This window comes from Schistocerca americana, chromosome X (assembly GCF_021461395.2).
Source record: "Schistocerca americana isolate TAMUIC-IGC-003095 chromosome X, iqSchAmer2.1, whole genome shotgun sequence".
NCBI lineage: Eukaryota > Metazoa > Arthropoda > Insecta > Orthoptera > Acrididae > Schistocerca > Schistocerca americana.
The window spans coordinates 699,453,451-699,472,597 of record NC_060130.1 but is presented as its reverse complement, the minus strand read 5'-3'; the positions used below and the strand labels follow the sequence as shown (position 1 = coordinate 699,472,597).

At 41.8% G+C, this 19,147-nt stretch overlaps 1 protein-coding gene across 1 annotated transcript in view; it reads right to left on the bottom strand.

Annotated features, from left to right (window-relative positions):
- The window catches only part of LOC124556259, a 462,906-nt gene that overhangs the window by 211,111 nt on the left and 232,648 nt on the right, over window positions 1-19,147 (bottom strand). The window contains exons 6-7 of the mRNA XM_047130246.1: window positions 1,292-1,405; window positions 1,098-1,211 (exon numbers count right to left, since the gene is read on the bottom strand). Of these exons, the coding sequence (XP_046986202.1) occupies window positions 1,098-1,211; window positions 1,292-1,405 (228 nt within the window). The remainder of the gene's footprint in view (window positions 1-1,097; window positions 1,212-1,291; window positions 1,406-19,147) is intronic.

Genomic DNA, 19,147 nt, shown 5'->3' with positions numbered 1-19,147 from the left:
TAATATTCTCCACAGTTTCTTTCTCTGCAGTGAGAACTTCAATGCCGGTACGTTGCTTGTAACGTACATCACCTACATCTGTCGGAAGTGACAGAAATTTGGTGCGCTCACTAAGAAGACTTCAAATAAAACATACGTAACTTTTCGCATTCGGAGCATTGTCTTCGGCTGAGCAAAAAAATGCGATGCATTATTTTCTGGGCAACCGTACATCTCTGTCTCTGTTTCACGGTGAAATGACTCCGGAACTACCCAATCTAATTTGCTATGCAATCTATGTGGCTGCTAACCCGTTTTCATAACCGAGGTCGCTGACGCGTGATAATACGGTGACATGTGACGCGAAGGTAATCCTTTCAAACTCTTGTGGTGGAAAAGTTTTCATCATCAATACTAGGTTGGTAAAGCGACGTGAGGTTGTGTAATGTGTTCAAGTGACCTAAGATAGATCTAAAATCTATCTGCAGTGTCTCATGTCGGTATGCAGCTTTCTTGGTAGTCACATGTAAGTGAAGGGGGAATATTAAGGTCGGCAACCGCCTTGGTATAGATGATGTGTCGAGACCAGAATTCACACTTTTCTTCACTTCCATAATCATCCATAACGACGCAATAGTAATACTATACTATACAAATATTCGTTACAGATACACACACAATATAGATAACAAACGGACATGTCACTAACAGATCATAAGAAGGCACCTGCAAAACGCATCCACTACGCCTTCTGAAAAAACTTGTAAAATTGCCGGCTTTGGACAAGACTCAGAGTTCAAAAAGAGATCAGCTCTGATCATATATCACAGAATCTCACATCCTATGTCTTACTTAATGCGGACGCACCTTCACTAACGATATAGTATCCGTTAAAGTGACTGCACTTTCATTTGCGTCATAACTGACTCTCTCGTACAGTAAACGTAATATGTCTGTGAATATTGGCATATGCTCCATCACTTGCATTTGAACCGGCTGTAGATCACACAGAATACTTTGTGAGGTTTCCCCTCCAGCAAACAATTTTCCCCCATCTCATCCTGGGTTTACAATACGGCTTACAGTAACCCTGCAAGCAATGTAAAAAGTCGTAGTACCTTCGAAGCCTGGGCGACATGCGCACGAATAGCTTCCAACAGAATTTGAGCAACATCCTCCGTTCAGGCAGGGGCTCAAAGTGCACTCATCAATATCCAGCTCGCATAGTTTTCCTGTAGACAAAAGAAATATATTTTAAAAAAAGGACTGGTTCGAAAGATTCTTAGATTGATGGAATTAAGAACATACTGACCTGTGAAACCCACAGAGCATGTACAAAGAAAGGAACCGAATTCGTCAGAGCACAGTCCACCGTTCTGGCAGGGCTGAGATTCGCACTCGTCGAAGACAGTCTCACAGTGCTCTCCTGAAACAGTCAGAGAAAATGCGCCCATCACATTACGCTGACATATGTAACCTAAATACAAAGATTCTGCACGCAACACGCAGATGAAGCAAAGGCATAGCACATTATTTTTTAAAATACATTTTCAATCAGTTACAGGACTTTAACGTGGTACGTCCGCCACCAGGCACAATTTTTGTTTATTTATTGTGTTATTTAGCTCGACTAGATTGCTGTTTTTAATACATTACAGTGCTTCTCTCAATATCAGGATAGTGTGTTAAAAATATCGCGCTTTTTTAGTTTTTATTATTTTCGTGTCTTCTGAAATCTAAAACCTCGATTCATGGAATAACTATGAGATATTTCCGTTCTCGTGTTGACATCCACCTCTCGGAGAGAAGTTAGCTGTGCTGATAAGTGTTCATTAGGTTTTACGTTATTGCAGTTTAAGAACGTTTCTCTGCTTATTGCAGAAATAGCGCTCCTGTGTATTAAATGTGAATGTTGCCGTAGGTTAGTGAGTCTAGAAGAAACATGTCAGTATTGTGTATTGGTGTTTCCCTTGGGCAGTTGAACTGCGAGGCCAGTAAAGCATCAGAGGAGGCCCACCCGTGGAATTGTAGGTTATGCAGTCGAGACAAGACAATCGGCGTATTTTTAGTCAGGTAGCTTGAAGGAGGGAAGAGACAATGGGAACTGCAAAAGGAAACAAGAAATAAGCAAAAGAAAAAAACCTACAAAATCTCAAAAAAATAGTTCAAATGGCTCTAAGCACTATGGGACTTAACAGCGGAGGTCATCAGTCCCCTAAACTTAGAACTACTTAAACCTAACTAACCTAAGGACTTCACACACATCCATGGCCGAGGCAAGATTCGAACCTGCGACCGTAGCAGCCGCGTGGCTCCGGACTGAAGTGCCTAGAACCGCTCGGCCACCGCGGCCGGCCCAGAATCTCATTTCAGCACCTTGTTACCAGTTGGTTTGCCTTGTTACATCAAATAGGAGAAGGGTCTCATCCAGTAGCCAAGTAGAATGCAGTAGAGTTGTACAAACACTTTAGTGGTACAGGCCAAACGCTACAGGAAAAGCTAGATGTGGAATATCAGATCACAAGCATCATGATACCTAGTGTCAGCCCTAGACATGAAACAGTGAACAGGTGGGCTTTGTGCAGAGATTTTGATGAAGAAGTTCAGATTATTACAGTAAGAGGAGCAGGAAACAGCGTAGCTAGCATCTTAGATTATAATAGTAAAGGAGACTATGAGGAAATAGGAGCAGCAACAACACACACTCGTGTGCGGTTTGCGGAGGTTTTGAAGCGCCGTGACTAGACTTGGGTTAATGCAGCCGAATAAAAATTGCTTTTCACGGAAACAAAGACTCATACCTGCTGCTATTGGGAGGTGGGGATAAAAAAATTATGGCCTGCACCTCAGTAGGAGGAAGAAGGATATATTAGTTGAGCATTTGACAGGAAGTCTAAGGGGACCACAAGTTCACAAGGCCAAAATCGCTGCGATCATTGGAGTCAGACGTGCACATGTAAGTGTTTCCGGAAAAGTAAAATTAATTTGTTTCATCAGAATAACTGCACGTTTTGAGCTGCAGTTCACTGATGGCGTTTGTGGAGGCGACGAGCGACGTAGTGTAGCAAAACCTGATTCACCCGAGGAGCCGACACGTTTCCATTGATCGACGGTCGAATCCCGAATGTCCCGTGCCCACTGCAATCTTACTTGACGATGTCGCCAACGACACACGTAGGTGTGATCTGCTGCGCAGCTCCATGTTCAACAAAGTACGATGAACGGTGTGCTCTGAAACACTTAAGCGTGCACCAGCATTGTGCTCTTTCGGTGGAGATGCCACAGATCACCACCTCTCCTTTAGAGCAGAGAAGCCTCTTCACCCCACGTCCTGTGAAGATCCGTGTACGTCCAACCATTTACTTCCTAGTCGTAGTTTCACTGTTCTTCTACCTCTTTCCATAGATGCTTACGACAATAGCACGTTAGCATTCGAGCAGCTTCGCCGTTTTCGAGATACTCGTTCACAGGCTCTACGTCATAATAATCTGCCATTTGCCAAAGTCGTTTATCTCAATGGATTTCCCCATTTGCAGCCAATATCTTCTCTAGGATGGTCCCCCGTTCGTGTCGGCTCCGGTTACATATTTTTGTTACTGCGTCACGTGCCAGCAACGCCACCAAGCTGCATGCAACGTTGCGGTGGGTGGTGGTCATAAAGTTTTGGCTTATGAGCGTACGTGAAAGTTGGACGTAAAGTTAAAATACTGAAACAAGCAGTTTTTAAGCGGACCAGAACCGACAAGCATTCGTTTGTGAGTTGTTACTGCAGAATTATTCTCATGTAACAGTCTATAGGTCCTCTCCAGAAAACTTTCAGCTATTTATAAGGAATCTAGATGCATTGTTGAGCTACCTGTTAAACAAGAATAAACAGTTGGTAGTTTGTGGAGATTCGAGTGTAGATTTCTGAAAAGACTCTGACAGAAAAAGTGAACTTGAGTCCTTATTTGACTGCTTCAATATAATTTCCGTAATGAATTTTCCAACTAGTATGCATCAAGATAGAACGACTGACTGATATTTTTATAGACAGTTGTCAAGCTAAACATTTAATGTGTACCCAATGGTTAATACGCCATGTGATAATTATGCTAATTGATGAAAATAAAGAATTTAGTACCTTACAGATCTGAAGCATGTTCATACAAAGCAGTGTGGATCCTTAACGATACCAGGATACGATGTTTTAAGAACAAGTTGAAAGACTTGGTAGAGGATGAGGTACATGAAAGGGATGCCAATGTGAAATTCAATATATTTAGTAGTATATCCATGACTCTATTTGAAAGTAGGTGTCCTGAAGAGTTATCCGGAACGCCCGTTAAAGGAACGCGTAAGCCATGGATAACTAAAGACTTTAAAATCTAATGTAAGAGGAAAAGGGAAATTTATATAAAGGCGAGAGTAAGTCAAGATCCGACGTTACTAGCACTCAAAACTTGCAGAAAAAACTACTGGATGTCCATAATTAAAGTTCCAGCTTCGAAATGCTGTAGAATGAGATCCACCTCTCACCAAAAATCCAAAATTTGACTAATAGACGGCGCTGAAACGTCAGAATATGCACACCAACAGAAGCGCCTCACACAACTGTTCCTTAGCTTGCGTCCGAGATGCTTAACGTGACGGTCTCCATGAAGGATCGCGAGCTGCTAGTAAAGAGCTTTTACAATAATGGTGACTATGCGCTAGTAGCCCTGTAGAAGTTCCGTACACTCAAGGGTATGAGAAATGGCATTGGTCAAATGTTTGCTAAGGATCTGGAGAAAAAGGTTTCGAAATTCGAAAATGCAGGTTCTTTTGAAGTGTAGTGCGGCAGAGGGAGGAAAACTGTTGATGCGATGTCTGTCGAAGATGTGGGCCACAGCACTGCAGGAGGGATAGAGTGCTAGTGTGCAAACATGTAGTGCACGGGGAATTGTCCGAACGTTGGACATGCCTACAATCACGGTGCATAAAATCCTACGAAACATCATGCATTGCTATCCACACAAAATCACCCATGTTCATGAGTTGCTTTCTGCTGAGCTGCCAGAAAGACAGACGTTCGTTCTGGGATTTATTACTCGCATGGAAGTCGACAATGAATGGCCAGGAAACATTCTGTAGACAGACGAATCCCATTTTCATCTTCAATTACATGCCAATATGCAGAGCTGCAGAATATGGGGAACGCAAAATCCGCACTCATATCAACCGATACCACTTTATTCTGCAAAGATGATTCTGTGGTGGGGGTTGACGGCATTGTTCATCGTAGGGCCGTACTTTCTTTCGAGGAGATGAGTCCTGTGGGTCTTGTTATCTGTACCGTCACTGGGAAACGCTGTGGGAGGCTTCTGCGCATCAACGTCATTCGAACTCTTCAATAGCATGGATGTGTGGGTAGGAAAATTTTTATGCAAGATGGCGTTCCTCCACACATTGCGCAGCCTGTGAGTGGCTGCTGCAGAGGCATTTCGGAAAGGCTAGAATTACCAGCCGTAATTTCCCCACAGCCGTCCAGATCACCTGATATTCCGTGTGACTTCTGGCTGTGGGGATATTTGAAAGGTGTTGAGTTCAATGCTCCAATTACGAACGTAGGTGAACTGAAGGCACGCATTGCGCAATGCATCCTGAACATGACCCCCGAGACACTCGATCTGTTGTGTCAACAAGCTGTTTCTCGATTTCAACTTATGACAAAAACAATGGACAGCATACTAAACATGTCTTGCGCCAGTCAAATGACAATTAGAAACCGATGTCATTATGCATTTTGTGGGGTTTTTGGTCCCATGACAAAAACCGATGTCCTTTAGTCTTTTATGTGGTTATTCGTCCCAGGACGTGTTCTACATCCTGGAGGAACTCCTCACTGCGAATCAGTTCCAATGAAAGTAAATGTAATCTAATCTGATCTAAGGAAAACTAAAAACCGGTGTCTTATTGCTTTTTATGCGATTTTTCCTAGCCGATGTGGTACGACCTTCCCGTGGTGGATGTGTAACACTATTATTCAATCACTCATCTAATTCATAAAAATTGTTTGCCCTTAAAGTTTGTCGCCATATAACTGTGATATGCAAAGACTGCATGGAAAGAGCGATGTGTGTAATGTAAGAGTGCTTTTCTAATGTATGTTTGTAACATATGTAAAGACATATGTGAAATATATAATTTAGTAAATAATATTTTGTCGTGGATTAATGAAATGACAAATGTTTGTGTATCTAATTTTATATATTTGTGCAAGTTTTCGTCTCTATAAAATGGTATACACTTAGGGACAATGTATAGGATATGTGAAAGGTAAAAGATGGAGTGCTTTTGTACTGTACGGAAACTCTAGTGGGAAGCGTAAAAGGTGGCTTGGGATTTTGGCGCGCTACCTGTAGAGCGAGCTGGAACGAGAGGATACAGTCTGTAAGCATCAGTGAAAGAGCAACACACGGACGGAGCAGGCGATGCATTGGCCGAAATGGTTGCACAATAGCCTCGGATGACGAGTGCTGAATTATTGCTGCTTTCGTACAAGCTGTTGGGCTATTTTACTGACGTTAAAACGACACTAAGACGAATTAATTACTCCACACTTCAAGGAACTTGTACGCCGTACCATGGGTAGTGTAGGCGCCATTACTGTACGCCACGCCTAACGACTACAGCCAACAGGCTACGAACTATGCAAGACAACTTTAGCAGCGTGAACCATTAATTCAAAACTAACCTTTTTTGAATAATTATTGTGTTAAACGTGGTTCACCCTGTTGTTTTATTCTTAATCATTCACCCGTATAGGGTCCTTTCCTGGCGTTTGATTATTCCGAGTAAACCTGTTATAAAAACATTTGAAGCGCTTTATTCAGTATTTACAAGCACTAATTTACGTCTTTGAATAACTGTCTGAAAATAGTTGTTGTGGAAAAACTTTTAAGTGCAGATAAAAGTAATGTATCATTTAAATAGTAAAAGGGCTGAAACGAAATTTTACTTTAAGTACTAAAGTAGATGTTTTGAGACAAATTCCACATTTTTAATATTCTTACTCTCTTTGTGAAAAGTAAAGTAAAAGTGAGTAAATAAGTTTTGCTAGAAGGATGAACTCGTCATGCATAAATACAGAGGTTTTGGAAGTTTAATTTCTGAGTAAATTACAGGTAAAATTCTTTCAGTTATAAATGAAATTCAGTAAAGTAGAAAGGGTTAAAAAAGAAAATTGCTTATGTGGTTCAGTAACACTGAAGTAGGGTTGCATAAAAACACTGAATGACAATATAGAGTGACCACACCCTACCTTTGGCTTTTGACAGAGTATTTGTTAAGAGAAAGGTATAAACAAAGTTTCTTAATAGAATTTAGATGTGTGGTGGTGGTGGTGGTTAGTGTTTAACGTCCCGTCGACAACGAGGTCATTAGAGACGGAGCGCAAGCTCGGGCTAGGGAAGGATTGGGAAGGAAATCAGCCGTGCCCTTTCAAAGGAACCATCTCGGCATTCGCCCGAAACGATTTAGGGAAATCACGGAAAACCTAAATCAGGATGGCCGGAGACGGGATTGAACCGTCGTCCTCCCGAATGCGTTAGATGTGTGTATTATGCTATTAGAATATTTAAGTACTTAATTTGTTGGTTATACAAAATGCAAACATACAAGTCCCTCCTGGCCAATTATTTTTAGCACATAGGCATGATTACAAATTCGTGGCCTTTCTAGATCAAAACTACACTGGCGTCTAAAATTAAAGCAACAAACCTATATTTCCCCATTCTGTGTCTACGTCACGATATAATCATACAAACTGTTAACAGATGTCCGTACAATCGTGTTCTACACGGAAGATGGCATTTCTGTCAACGGAAAACCACGCAAACCATGACGTCAGGGCACGTATCAAACGAAGTAATGTTTGCCGAGTAGTCCCACATCCACAACCACTGTGTAGTTGTGTAGAACACAGGTCCACTAGGCTCTCCGTGGTGGTGGGTCATAGGAAGAATGAAAGCAGGGCAGTCGCAAACTCATGTGGTTCGATGGCTTAACGTGAATTGTTCTGTTGTTTCTCGGATGTGGAGACAGTTTATAGAGACCGAAACTGTATCCCACAGACCAGGGCAGGGCCGACCATGAGTGACATTAGAAAGAGAGGACCGTTATTTGGCTGTAAGGGCATGGTGGTACCGTCGTAGTATTGCGTAGCAACTGGCATCTGACCTCGCAGCATCCACTGGACGTGTTGTATCGAGGCAAACGGTGTAGAGAAGGCTTCGACAGAGTGGCCTTTATTGTCGGAGACATGCTGTTTGTGTGCCTCTAAGGAGTCTTCACAGAAGGGAACGTCTAAAGTGGGCCGGCCGCGGTGGTCTAGCAGTTCAGGCGCTCAGTCCGGAACCGCGCGACTGCTACGGTCGCAGGTTCGAATCCTGCCTCGGGCATGGATGTGTGTAATGTCCTTAGGTTAGTTAGGTTTAAGTAGTTCTAAGTTCTAGGGGACTGATGACCACAGATGTTAAGTCCCGTAGTGCTCAGAACCATTTGAACCATTTTTGTCTAAAGTGGAGTCGTCAGCATGCCACCTGGACAGTCGAACAGTGGGCCAGTGTTCTTTACACAGATGAATCCCAATTTGGTCTGGAGAGTGATTCTCGACGGATTCGCATCTGAAGGGAATGTGGAACACGATTTCGAGCCCCGAACATTTTGGAAAGAGGCCGATATCGAGGAGGATCGCTGATGGTGCGGGCTGTGATTATGTTGACCAATCGAACATCTCTTCACGAAATTGTACGGTGAATCGGAAAGGTTTAATTCGTGTCAGGTACCATGACAATGTCTTGAGACCTTATGTACGGTTGTTGTTAGGTGCTGTGAACCCAGACGTCGTAATGATGGACGATAATGCTCGACCTCATACAGCACGAATGGTTGATGTTTTCTTGGGAACGGAAGATGCTGCACGCATGGCGTGGCCTGGTCGCTCTCCCGATTTTAATACCATAGAGCATGTCTGGGATGTACTAGGAAGACGGGCTGTAACACATCAACATCCACCAACCACTCTCCAAGACTTGAGAGAAGTTCCGCGGGAAGAATGGACGTTATTTCCTCAACATGACATTGACGATGTTATTCACAGCAGCTTTCTCCGTCGTTATTAGGCCTCTGTTGCTGCCAGTGGTCGTCACACCCCATACTGAGCGCATAAAGCAGCTGTCGGAATGTGTGTGCAACTCTGCTAAGTTTGAAAAAAGGAAGAACATTTCTTCTATTTTTGCATGTTGCAGTTGTTTACGTTCTGTATTCTTCACATTGTTTCTACCTTCCTGTCACATGTTTCTACTGTTTTGTGGCAAAATAAACGCAACCTTTGAAAACTTCCGTTTCTTGCTTTAATTTTGGACACCAGTATATATACCATATGTATGTGGGTGTAGTAGCTAAAAGATTCGTGAGTCTTTCTGAGAACCATATCCTGAAAAGTTATATTTATTTGTGAAGTTATGTTAGGGAGCAGCAGGTTCATCTGTCATATGTAGCCGAGCCCCTTTTACGGTTACTGCGCCAGCTATTTGTAAAATTTTCGTTAAATTTTGGTTTTGTTCCGTAACGTTTCCCCTGCATCAATAAAATACTGCTCAGATTTGAGGTCATTCTGAACAGTGGTTCTCATTCTACAGCGCTCTGAAACTGGAATTTTAATTTGGACACCCTGTATAATACATTAAGAAAAGTCATTAAAATGTCCAGACATATGCACGTCTAGATGGTAATTAATAATGCAGATAGTAAGACTAAAACGATGTAGGACACTGTAAAACGGGAGACAGGACGGCCAGTCAGTGCACAAGGTGCCATCAAAATCTAACTAAATGGCATTGTTTTACTGATAATTTTAAAATCGTTTTCCAAATGCAGTAAAAAATAGGATTAAATGATACAGTTGAAAAAAGCAAGAGAATATATTATAAATGTCATTCTACTAAACTTCATACAGAAGAAGCACCAACATCTTTCAATGAAGTTAATAAGATTATAAATGTTATAAGAAACAAAAGCTCATATGGAGTTGATGGAACTTCTAACAGAATTCTGAAACGTTTTTCTAATTTAGTAAGTTATGTCCTTAGTGATATGCGTGATGCACCACTTGCACAGGGAATTTTTCCAGACAGGCTGAAATATACTCAAGTGACGAAAGTCATGTGATACCTCCTAATATTGCGTCGGATCTCCTTTCATCAGGCGTAATTCAGAAACTCGACATGTCATGGACTCAACAACTCGTTGTAAGTCGCATGGAAAAATATTGAGCCATGCTGTCTCTATAGCAGTATATAATTGCGAATGCGTTCCCGGTGCCGTAATGTGTGAACGAACTGACCTCTCGATTATGTCCCATAAATGTTCTTTGGGATTCGTGTCGGGCGATCTGGGTGGCCAAATCATTCTTTCGAACTGGCCAGAATGTTCTTCAAACCAGTCACGAACAACTGTGGCACATTGTCATCCGCAAAAATTCCATCGTTGTTTGGGAACATGAGGTCCATGAATGACTGGAAATGGTCTCCAAATATTAGAAGCCTTAAATACAAAAATATCATCAGTTAGTCTTTTTTGTTACCTTTACAAGGCGTTTGATTACGTAGATCATGTTATTATGTAAGAAAAAGTTAATTTTTTAAAAAAACTGATTGCTTTGTAAACAACTGATTTGAATCATATGTAGCCGGCCGGTGTGGCCGAGCGGTTCTAGGCGCTTCGGTCTGGAACCGCGCGACCGCTACGGTCGCAGGTTCGAATCCTGCTTCGGACATGGATGTGTGTGATGTCCTTATGTTAGTTAGGTTTAAGTAGTTCTAAGTTATAGGGGACTGATGACCTCAGACGCTAAGTCCCATAGTGCTCAGAGCCATTTGAACCATTTGAATCATATGTAAACAACAGAATACAGAAAGTTTTGTTGAATAATTGAAACAGTGTTGGATGCAGAAAAAATTTTGGTGATTGAGAAGAAATAACAAAAGGAGTACCACATGGTTCAATTCTGGGTCCACTCCTGTTCCTTATACATGTCAATGACCTTTCCACTTAAATTCATCAAGCAGATTTGGTACCTTTTGCAGACAATACTAGTACTACAAGAAATTGCAGTGGAGGAACAACTACATAATAGTTTGTTAACTACCTTTTTCAGAGAATTATTAAATGGTTCTCTGAATATGGAATCTCAATAAATTTTAAGTAAGTACACTGTGTTCAGTTCTGCACAATAAATAATCATAATAACGATAGATGTATCACATGACGAGGAGTCAGTAAAAATAGTAGAATGCTCGAAGTTTCTGGGCGTACATTCTGGTGAAAACTGAACTAGAAGGAGCTTGTCACTGAGCTGCGCAAACAACTGAGTTCAACTACTTTAGCTCCACATATAATTGCTTGACTTGAAAACAAACGGATCAAAATCTTAACATATTTTGCACATTTCCATTCAATAACGTCCTAAGGAACAGTTTCCTGGGTTAACTCACTACCTAGAAAGTATGTATCGACCGCACAGAGGCAAGCAGCAAGAATAAAATATTTTTCATCCGCAGTCATACTGTAGGTGCCTCTCAAATGAGTTAGTCAATTTAATTGCTCTTTATATATGTATTTGCTAACTAAATTCATTATCTACAAACCACCACAATTTGAGAAGAATAGCGATGTCGGTATCTACAACACTAGAGGAGAAAGCGACCTTTATTACCCATTATTAAATTTGTTTGTGGCTCAGAAACTATTTCAACATGCGTCAAAAATTATTTTTGCTCATTTGATCAAAAACATAGAATGTCTGATAGGTAGCAAAGCAACTCTTAAAGCTATCCTGAAATGATTTATTCTGGACAACTCTTTCTGTTCCATAGAAAAACCCTAGTTTTTAAGTGTACGGCTGAAAGCTAATAATTTCATTAATATTAAAACTGATCGTGTATAAATGGAAATGAGCGTTTGGTGTCATTGGCTAGGAGGCCCATTGCGGAGCAGGTCCGTCCGCCTTGGTGCAGGTCTTATTACATTCGACGCCACATTGGGCGACCTGCGCGCCAGATGGGGATGAAATTATGATGAAGACAGCAGAACACCCAGTCCCTGAGCGGAGAAATTCCCGACCCGTCCCGTAGGACGGCAATCCGTCGCGCTGACCACTCAGCTATCGTGTGTACATATCCTGTAAATTAACTTGCTCTACACCACTTCGGTAAAAGAATCGTTCACATGCTCTGTGGAACATGTAACTAACTAGGGTTTTCGGGTCCTCTCTTACATTGGTCTGTTACTCAGCACTGCTTACAAAGCTTCTCAAATATTATGCAAATGTGTGAGTCAGTTATGTACATATTTGAGGTATTATTATGAGAGTAATTACAGTTACCAACGTAAATAAAAATAGCGATGGGTAATAATAACAGTAACACTGATGATAGCAGATGTTCAGAATAACAGTATTTTTAGTTAGTTTAGCACTTATGAGACCGTGGGTAATATGATTATAGACAGGAGAGTAATGATAGGAGAGACTGAAATGACAGTGATAGTTAACTGTGAAGAAAGAGAATACACTCCTCTGAATCGAGGGCTCTGTAGACAAATGTATCTCCGATATGTCATGGTGATTGTTAGAGGTGGACTACCGGAGCAGTAACAAAATGACATGAAAATTAATCGACTGCGGTCTTGTATTTCATTTGTATTGTTTTTCCGACTGTATACTAGTTCACGTAACGTTAGCAACTGTAGCCGACGCGGTTACAAGCAAGAGTTCTAAGTCAGAGTGAATACTAAGAGTCATTCCCCCCCCACCCGGCCCACCCCTCTTCCAAAAAGAAATCGGCTAGTAAATCATCAGAATTGGTGACAAGTAATGCTGGAAGTTCATAGTTGATGCACGAAACGTGAACATCTTTACTTTTTGTGTGGTTCATTGCCCGCTGCAAGCCGTTCCCTTTATCAATAGCAGCGGAGCTCCGTGGCTGTGTATAAAATTACTTTAAGAAATACTGGAACCAGCTACTGGTCACAGTATTTTTTCTTGTAACGTTACCTTTGTACTGGACGCTAATTTGGTGGCTTGCGCGCCCGACGTATCAAATGTGTAAGTGAAAAGTGCTGGTGTTGGTGATGAGCGCCTGTCGAGTGCAGCGTCGTGTTTTTATTGTTAATGGCTTTAGAGAGAAGGAAGAAAGCGGAACACGATGCTGGCACATGGCTCCATTAGCATATCACCAAGGGAGCCGGTGACCTTATCGTTCCCATTGGACGGTGTCGGGCTTAGCGGTGCAGTGGTTAAGCGCGTGCCTGGAGGCTGAAAGGTCGCGGGATCAAATCTAGATGAGACCATAGAATGTTTCAGTCTACCTTTAACATAGCCTTCACGTCTCAGTGGTATGAAGATTACCTAGAAACGATACGTGGTTTGGATTCCACGTTAAACTGTAGAACTCCTTACCATGGTAGGATTATTGGGGTACGGTAGGGAGATGCAAGCCCCAAAGTGGCGTCAAATTGGAAGCGTTGCGCTAGGCCGTTGGACCACACGGAGTTATTACTATCTGACACTGAGTTTTGCAGCCAGTATACGAAAGGTAACCCAAAGAGGAAACGTCTTCATTGCAGTAATTAATGGAATGCCCCTTGTGTAACTGAACATTGATGTTAGAAATTAATATTGTTTGATAATGTTTAATTAGGAAATAAATGAATTAAGATCAAGCAAGCATTGATAATCTTAGCTCCATGAACCTTGCCGAAGCCAGTAAACAATATCATAGATTATACTTGTCCATAAAGCTCGAGTTGGCTGTCTGATACGGTCGCTCATTACAGGGAATGTACGTCTATACTATTAAAAATGTACATTTAATTGACGTTCCCCTATAGAATAAGACAAACAGGAACGGTTGACAAGAACAGGGAAAAGAAATACAGTACAAGAAGAACAGGTAGCTTTGAGAGCATCGAGTAGGTAAAGCAACGAGGGCTAGTAGAAATCCTTGGGTAACAGCAGAGATACTGAATTTAACTGTCGAAAAGAGAAAATATAAAACTGCATTAAATGAAGCAGGCAAAAACGAATACAAACGACTCAAAAATGAGATCGACAGGAAGTGCGAAATGGCTAAGCAGGGATGACTACAGGACAAATGCAAAGATGTAGGTGCATAACTCACTAAGGGTAAGATACATACTGCGTACAGGAAAATTAAAGAGACCTTTGGAGAAAAGAGAACCACCTGTATCAGTATCAAGAGCTCAGATGGAAAACCAGTCCTAAGCAAAGAGGGGAAAGCAGAAAGGTAGAAGGAGTGTACAGAGGGTCTATACAAGGGCAATGTACTTCAGGGCAATATTATGGAAATGGAAGAGGATGTAGATGAAGATGAAATGGGAGATATGATACTGCGTGAAGAGTTTGACAGGGCACTGAAAGACCTAAGTCGAAACAAGGCCCCGGGAATAGAAAACATACCATTAGAACTACTGATAGCCTTAGGAGAGCCAGCCATGACAAAGCTCTACCATCTAGTGAGCAAAATGTATGAAACAGGCGAAATAGCTTCATACGTCAAGAAAAATGTAGTAATTCCAACCCCAATGAAAGCAGGCGTTGACAGGTGTGAAACTTACCGAATTATCAGTTTAATAAATCATGGCTGCAAAATATTAACACAAATTCTCTATAGACGAATGGAAAAATGGTAGAAGCCGACATCGGGAAGATCAGTTTGGATTCCATCGAAATGTAGGAACACGCGAGACAATACTAACCCTACGACCTATCTTAGAAGATAGGTTAAGGAAAGACAAATCTATGTTTCTAGCAATTGTGGGCTTAGAGAAAGCTTTTGAAATTGTTGACTGGAATACTCTCTTAAAATTCTGAAGATGGCAGCGGTAAATTACAGGGAGCGAAAGGCTATTTACAGTTTTTACAGAAACCAGATGGCAGTTGTAAGAGTCGAGGGGCACGAAAGGGAAGCAGTGGTTGAGAAGGGAGTGAGACAGGGTTGTAACCTATCTCCGACGTTGTTCAATCTGTATATTCAGCATGAAGTAAAGCAACAAAAGAAAAATTTGGAGTAGGAGTTAAAATCCATTGAGAAGAAATAAAAACTTCGAGGTTTGTCGACGACATTGTAATTCTGTCAGAGGCAGCAAAGGAACTGGAAGAACGGAATGGACAGAGCCTTGAAAGGAGGACATAAGATGAACATCAAAAAAGCAAAACGAGGATAACGGAATGTAGTCGAATCAAATCAGGCGATGCTGAGGGAATTAGATTAGGAAATGAGACATTTAAAGTAGTAGATGAGTTTTGGTATTTGAGGAGCAAAGTAACTGATGATAGTTGAAGTAGGGAGGATATAAAATGTAGACTGGCTATGGCAAGAAAAGCGTTTCTGAAGAAGAGAAATTTGTTAACATCGAGTATAGATTTAAGTATCAAGAAGTCGTTTCTGAAAGTATTTGTATGGAGTGTAGCCATGCATGGAAGTGAAACATGGACGATAAATAGTTTGGACAATAAGAGAATAGAAGCTTTCGAAATGTGGTGTTACAGAAGAATGCTGAAGATTAGATGGGTAGATCACATAACTAATGAGGAAGTACTGAATAGGATTGGGGAGAAGAGAAGTTTGTGGCACAACTTGACTAGAAGAAGGGACCGGTTGGTAGGACATGTTCTGAGGCATCAAGGGATAACCAATTTGGTATTGGAGGGCAGCGTGGAGGGTAAAAATCGTAGAGGGAGACCAAGAGATGAATACACTAAGCAGATTCAGAAGGATATAGGTTGGAGTAGTTGTTGGGAGATGAAAAGGCTTGCACAGGATAGAGTAGCACGGAGAGCTGCATCAAACCTGTCTCTGGACTGAAGACCACAACAACACCAAGAAGGATAATTTAATTTCTTTGTAGTCACCATTTAATTGAGAGTAATAATTTGGCTCCATGTGGCTATAGTCCACTGCAAAATAATAGCTAGTGTCCGACACTCAGACGTGAACCAGTCGGCTGCGCATGAAATTAGGCACAAATTCCATTGGTGCAGCGGAGGGAATGGTTTACAACTGTACAGTATTTTGCACAATGTATTTGCTCAGATTTAGCGATACATCTGAAGAAAACAATGCTGTTCAACTCGAAAGTTTTCCCAGTCAAACTACCTCACGACTTACGTGTAGTAATTTACAGAATTCACAAAAAACATCTAGATCGGAGCTATTTTAAGTTAATTTAAGCCTGTTCTCCTCCAGTGTGTTTTTATTGCTCTCTGCACTTAATATAAAGAAGTCTACCAACACTCTACAGGAAAGTTCCTTAAATTTGATTAGTTTGCTTCTAAGGGCCTCGTAGACAGAGACTAAGGAAGCATAGTAGGTCAGATACACAGGCAGGCTGTGCCAAGGTGCCTATTCTTACTCAAGACACACACACACACACACACACAAAAGAACACACAAACAACGAAAGTTCTAATTCAATAAAGCTACTGAAAGTAAGTTGCAGAATGCGAGATGAAGTAACAGCTGGTTAATATCGATAAAGATTTTACTGCACTAACAAACCGAATTACCTGTTTGCAATGTATTTGCTCAGGCTTAGGTGTGGAAACGTAAAGTGTTACAGGCAGTTTAATATGTCATACTTCAGTGTGTTTCAAAATCTCACCAATATACTCTGAGGATCGATGGCTCACACACAGGATTATTTTTGTTTTGTTTATTAAGGAGCGCATTCTTTCTAAGCGGCGTCTGTGAGTTACAAATGGTTCAAATGGCTCTGAGCACTATGGGACTCAACTGCTGAGGTCATTAGTCCCCTAGAACTTAGAACTAGTTAAACCTATCTAACCTAAGGACATCACAAAGATCCATGCCCGAGGCAGGATTCGAACCTGCGACCGTAGCGGTCTTGCGGTTCCAGACTGCAGCGCCTTTAACCGCACGGCCACTTCGGCCGGCTGTGAGTTACACACGTGAGACATTAGTAGGGTTATAAGCCTGAATAACAGGTATTGTATTCAAATTTTACTTTATTAAATTTATGCTCGAATAAATTTATAATAGTTGCTCAAATAGTATTCCCAAGCCCTCGTCTCGTCACAGCATTGACAATCCACCTCTGTCGAGCATGGCGGCATTCTGTTTAGCGTTAAACGTGACATCGATTCACGCAATTCCCTCAGCTCTAGTGGCAAGTGGAGTGATGTATACCACACTCTTGACATGCCCCCGATGTAAGCACTTACTCGGGGGGTGGGGGTATTAAATAGAACGGCCGCGCTGGCCATTCAGCAAGTACTGCTTGACGTATATAAGGTTCTCCAGATTTGACGATTAACTATGCTCATGCATCAACTTTGAAATTTACTTGTGATTTATCAGGCCGGAAGTAAAAATTGTTGCGCACTGTAACTGGGACGGCCATAACTTGAACTTTTAGGGCAACTGCGAGCGAGCTACACCTCGTCTACAAGCACCATTATCGACAGGAGAAGTACAGAAAGGGGGAAAGAGAACCTTTTTGTTTAGATTGATATTTCCTGTTACATCAACAACTGGAGATTAACTTCGGCTACAGATGGATGCCCAAAAATGTCCAGCTTCGTAAATAAATGTTAGACTACCTTTTTAAAGCTACCTATATCTTTGTTTGAGGCCGATTCACATTTGAGACAAACGAGACATAAACGAGTCCTCTCAACAACACTAGTGTTTATTGGCAAATGACAGAAAAGTTAAAGACAATGAATTAGAAACACAAATAAAAAAAACGATAACCAACCACTGTCAGCTGCAAATGCTAACAAAGTGGCTGCAGCTATGAAGACGCACTGAGTAGCTGAATCACAACCGGGGAGCAAAATTGCATCCCCGGATTGCATCCCCGGACGATCCAAAAATGCCTTCGTCTCATAAAATGTTCCGTTAGGCGACAACCATGATTGAACAAATATATATTTTAGTTCCTGTAAGTGTGACGGTGATACATTCTCCTACAACGGAACTTGAATTATGGACACATCGATGGGGAACAGAGTCGATGTCACCATTATGTAGGTAGTACGCTTCCCTGGCACTGCAAACGCATAAGTGTTTGTTTCAGTTGTTGCTAGCAGACCTTATCCTGGTACAGTTATCCTTCGCAGACAATGCCTAACATACATACCAACAGCTTTGCTCCCATCCGGTAGAGATACAACTTGCCAAATATTAATGCCCTGTGGGGCTCAGGGACTCGTAGCGGAAGGAAAAAATTCTTTGAAAGGCAACTCAATCAGCTTCTCACCGTTTAGGATCGCATACGATCAGAGGGGGCGATTGTAATGGCGTGATAGAACAGAAAGACTGAAACTTGATATTTGATTATTCTACACAGCATAAAGTAACATGCAACCTACATTTGTCACATGTGTGGCTTCAGTGGCAGCCAGTACAAACGGCCCACACCTACCTCACAACCGCCGCTATAGCCTGTCTCTATCGGGTATAAACTCACCTGCCCACCTGTCACTAGAGTGCTGTTTAATTTGGGTCCACCCAAAGATCACACAGTTTTTATGGATTCTATTTCAACAGAGCTACAATAGAAACTGCTGAAACAATACTGTTATACTGTCGTTTTTCAGCTCTCAGACAGGTATATGGGGATTTGGGCTATACAGAGTGTAACTAAATTTCTCTTACAATGTTAAAGACTTGTAGAGGGGACCAAGATGGTAACTATTTTCCGCTACACGCAGAATACCGCAAGACCGCCTGATATCTCCTGAATTTTCTACGCTACTGGCTATCACAGAACCCCCGATGTCCCATGCCTACTACAGGCTTGTTTACAAGCACGTAGACTGAACGTGGATCACCAAACTGTGTGGCGCGTGCGGCGTCAGCAGCAACTACCTCCGTACCAACCCCGGAAGGTACAGTCAATGAAGCCACAGGATTTTGCGTCACCACTTTTGCAGGTGGTTCATGCACAATTATTTGGATGAACCCAACTTTCCATAGTGGATCCTTTTCACAGATGAAGCCAACTTCCACGGGGAAGTGTCTTTAGCCGGCCGGTGTGGCCGAGCGGTTCTAGGCGCTTCAGTCTGGAACCGCGCGACCACTGCGGTCGCAGGTTCGAATCC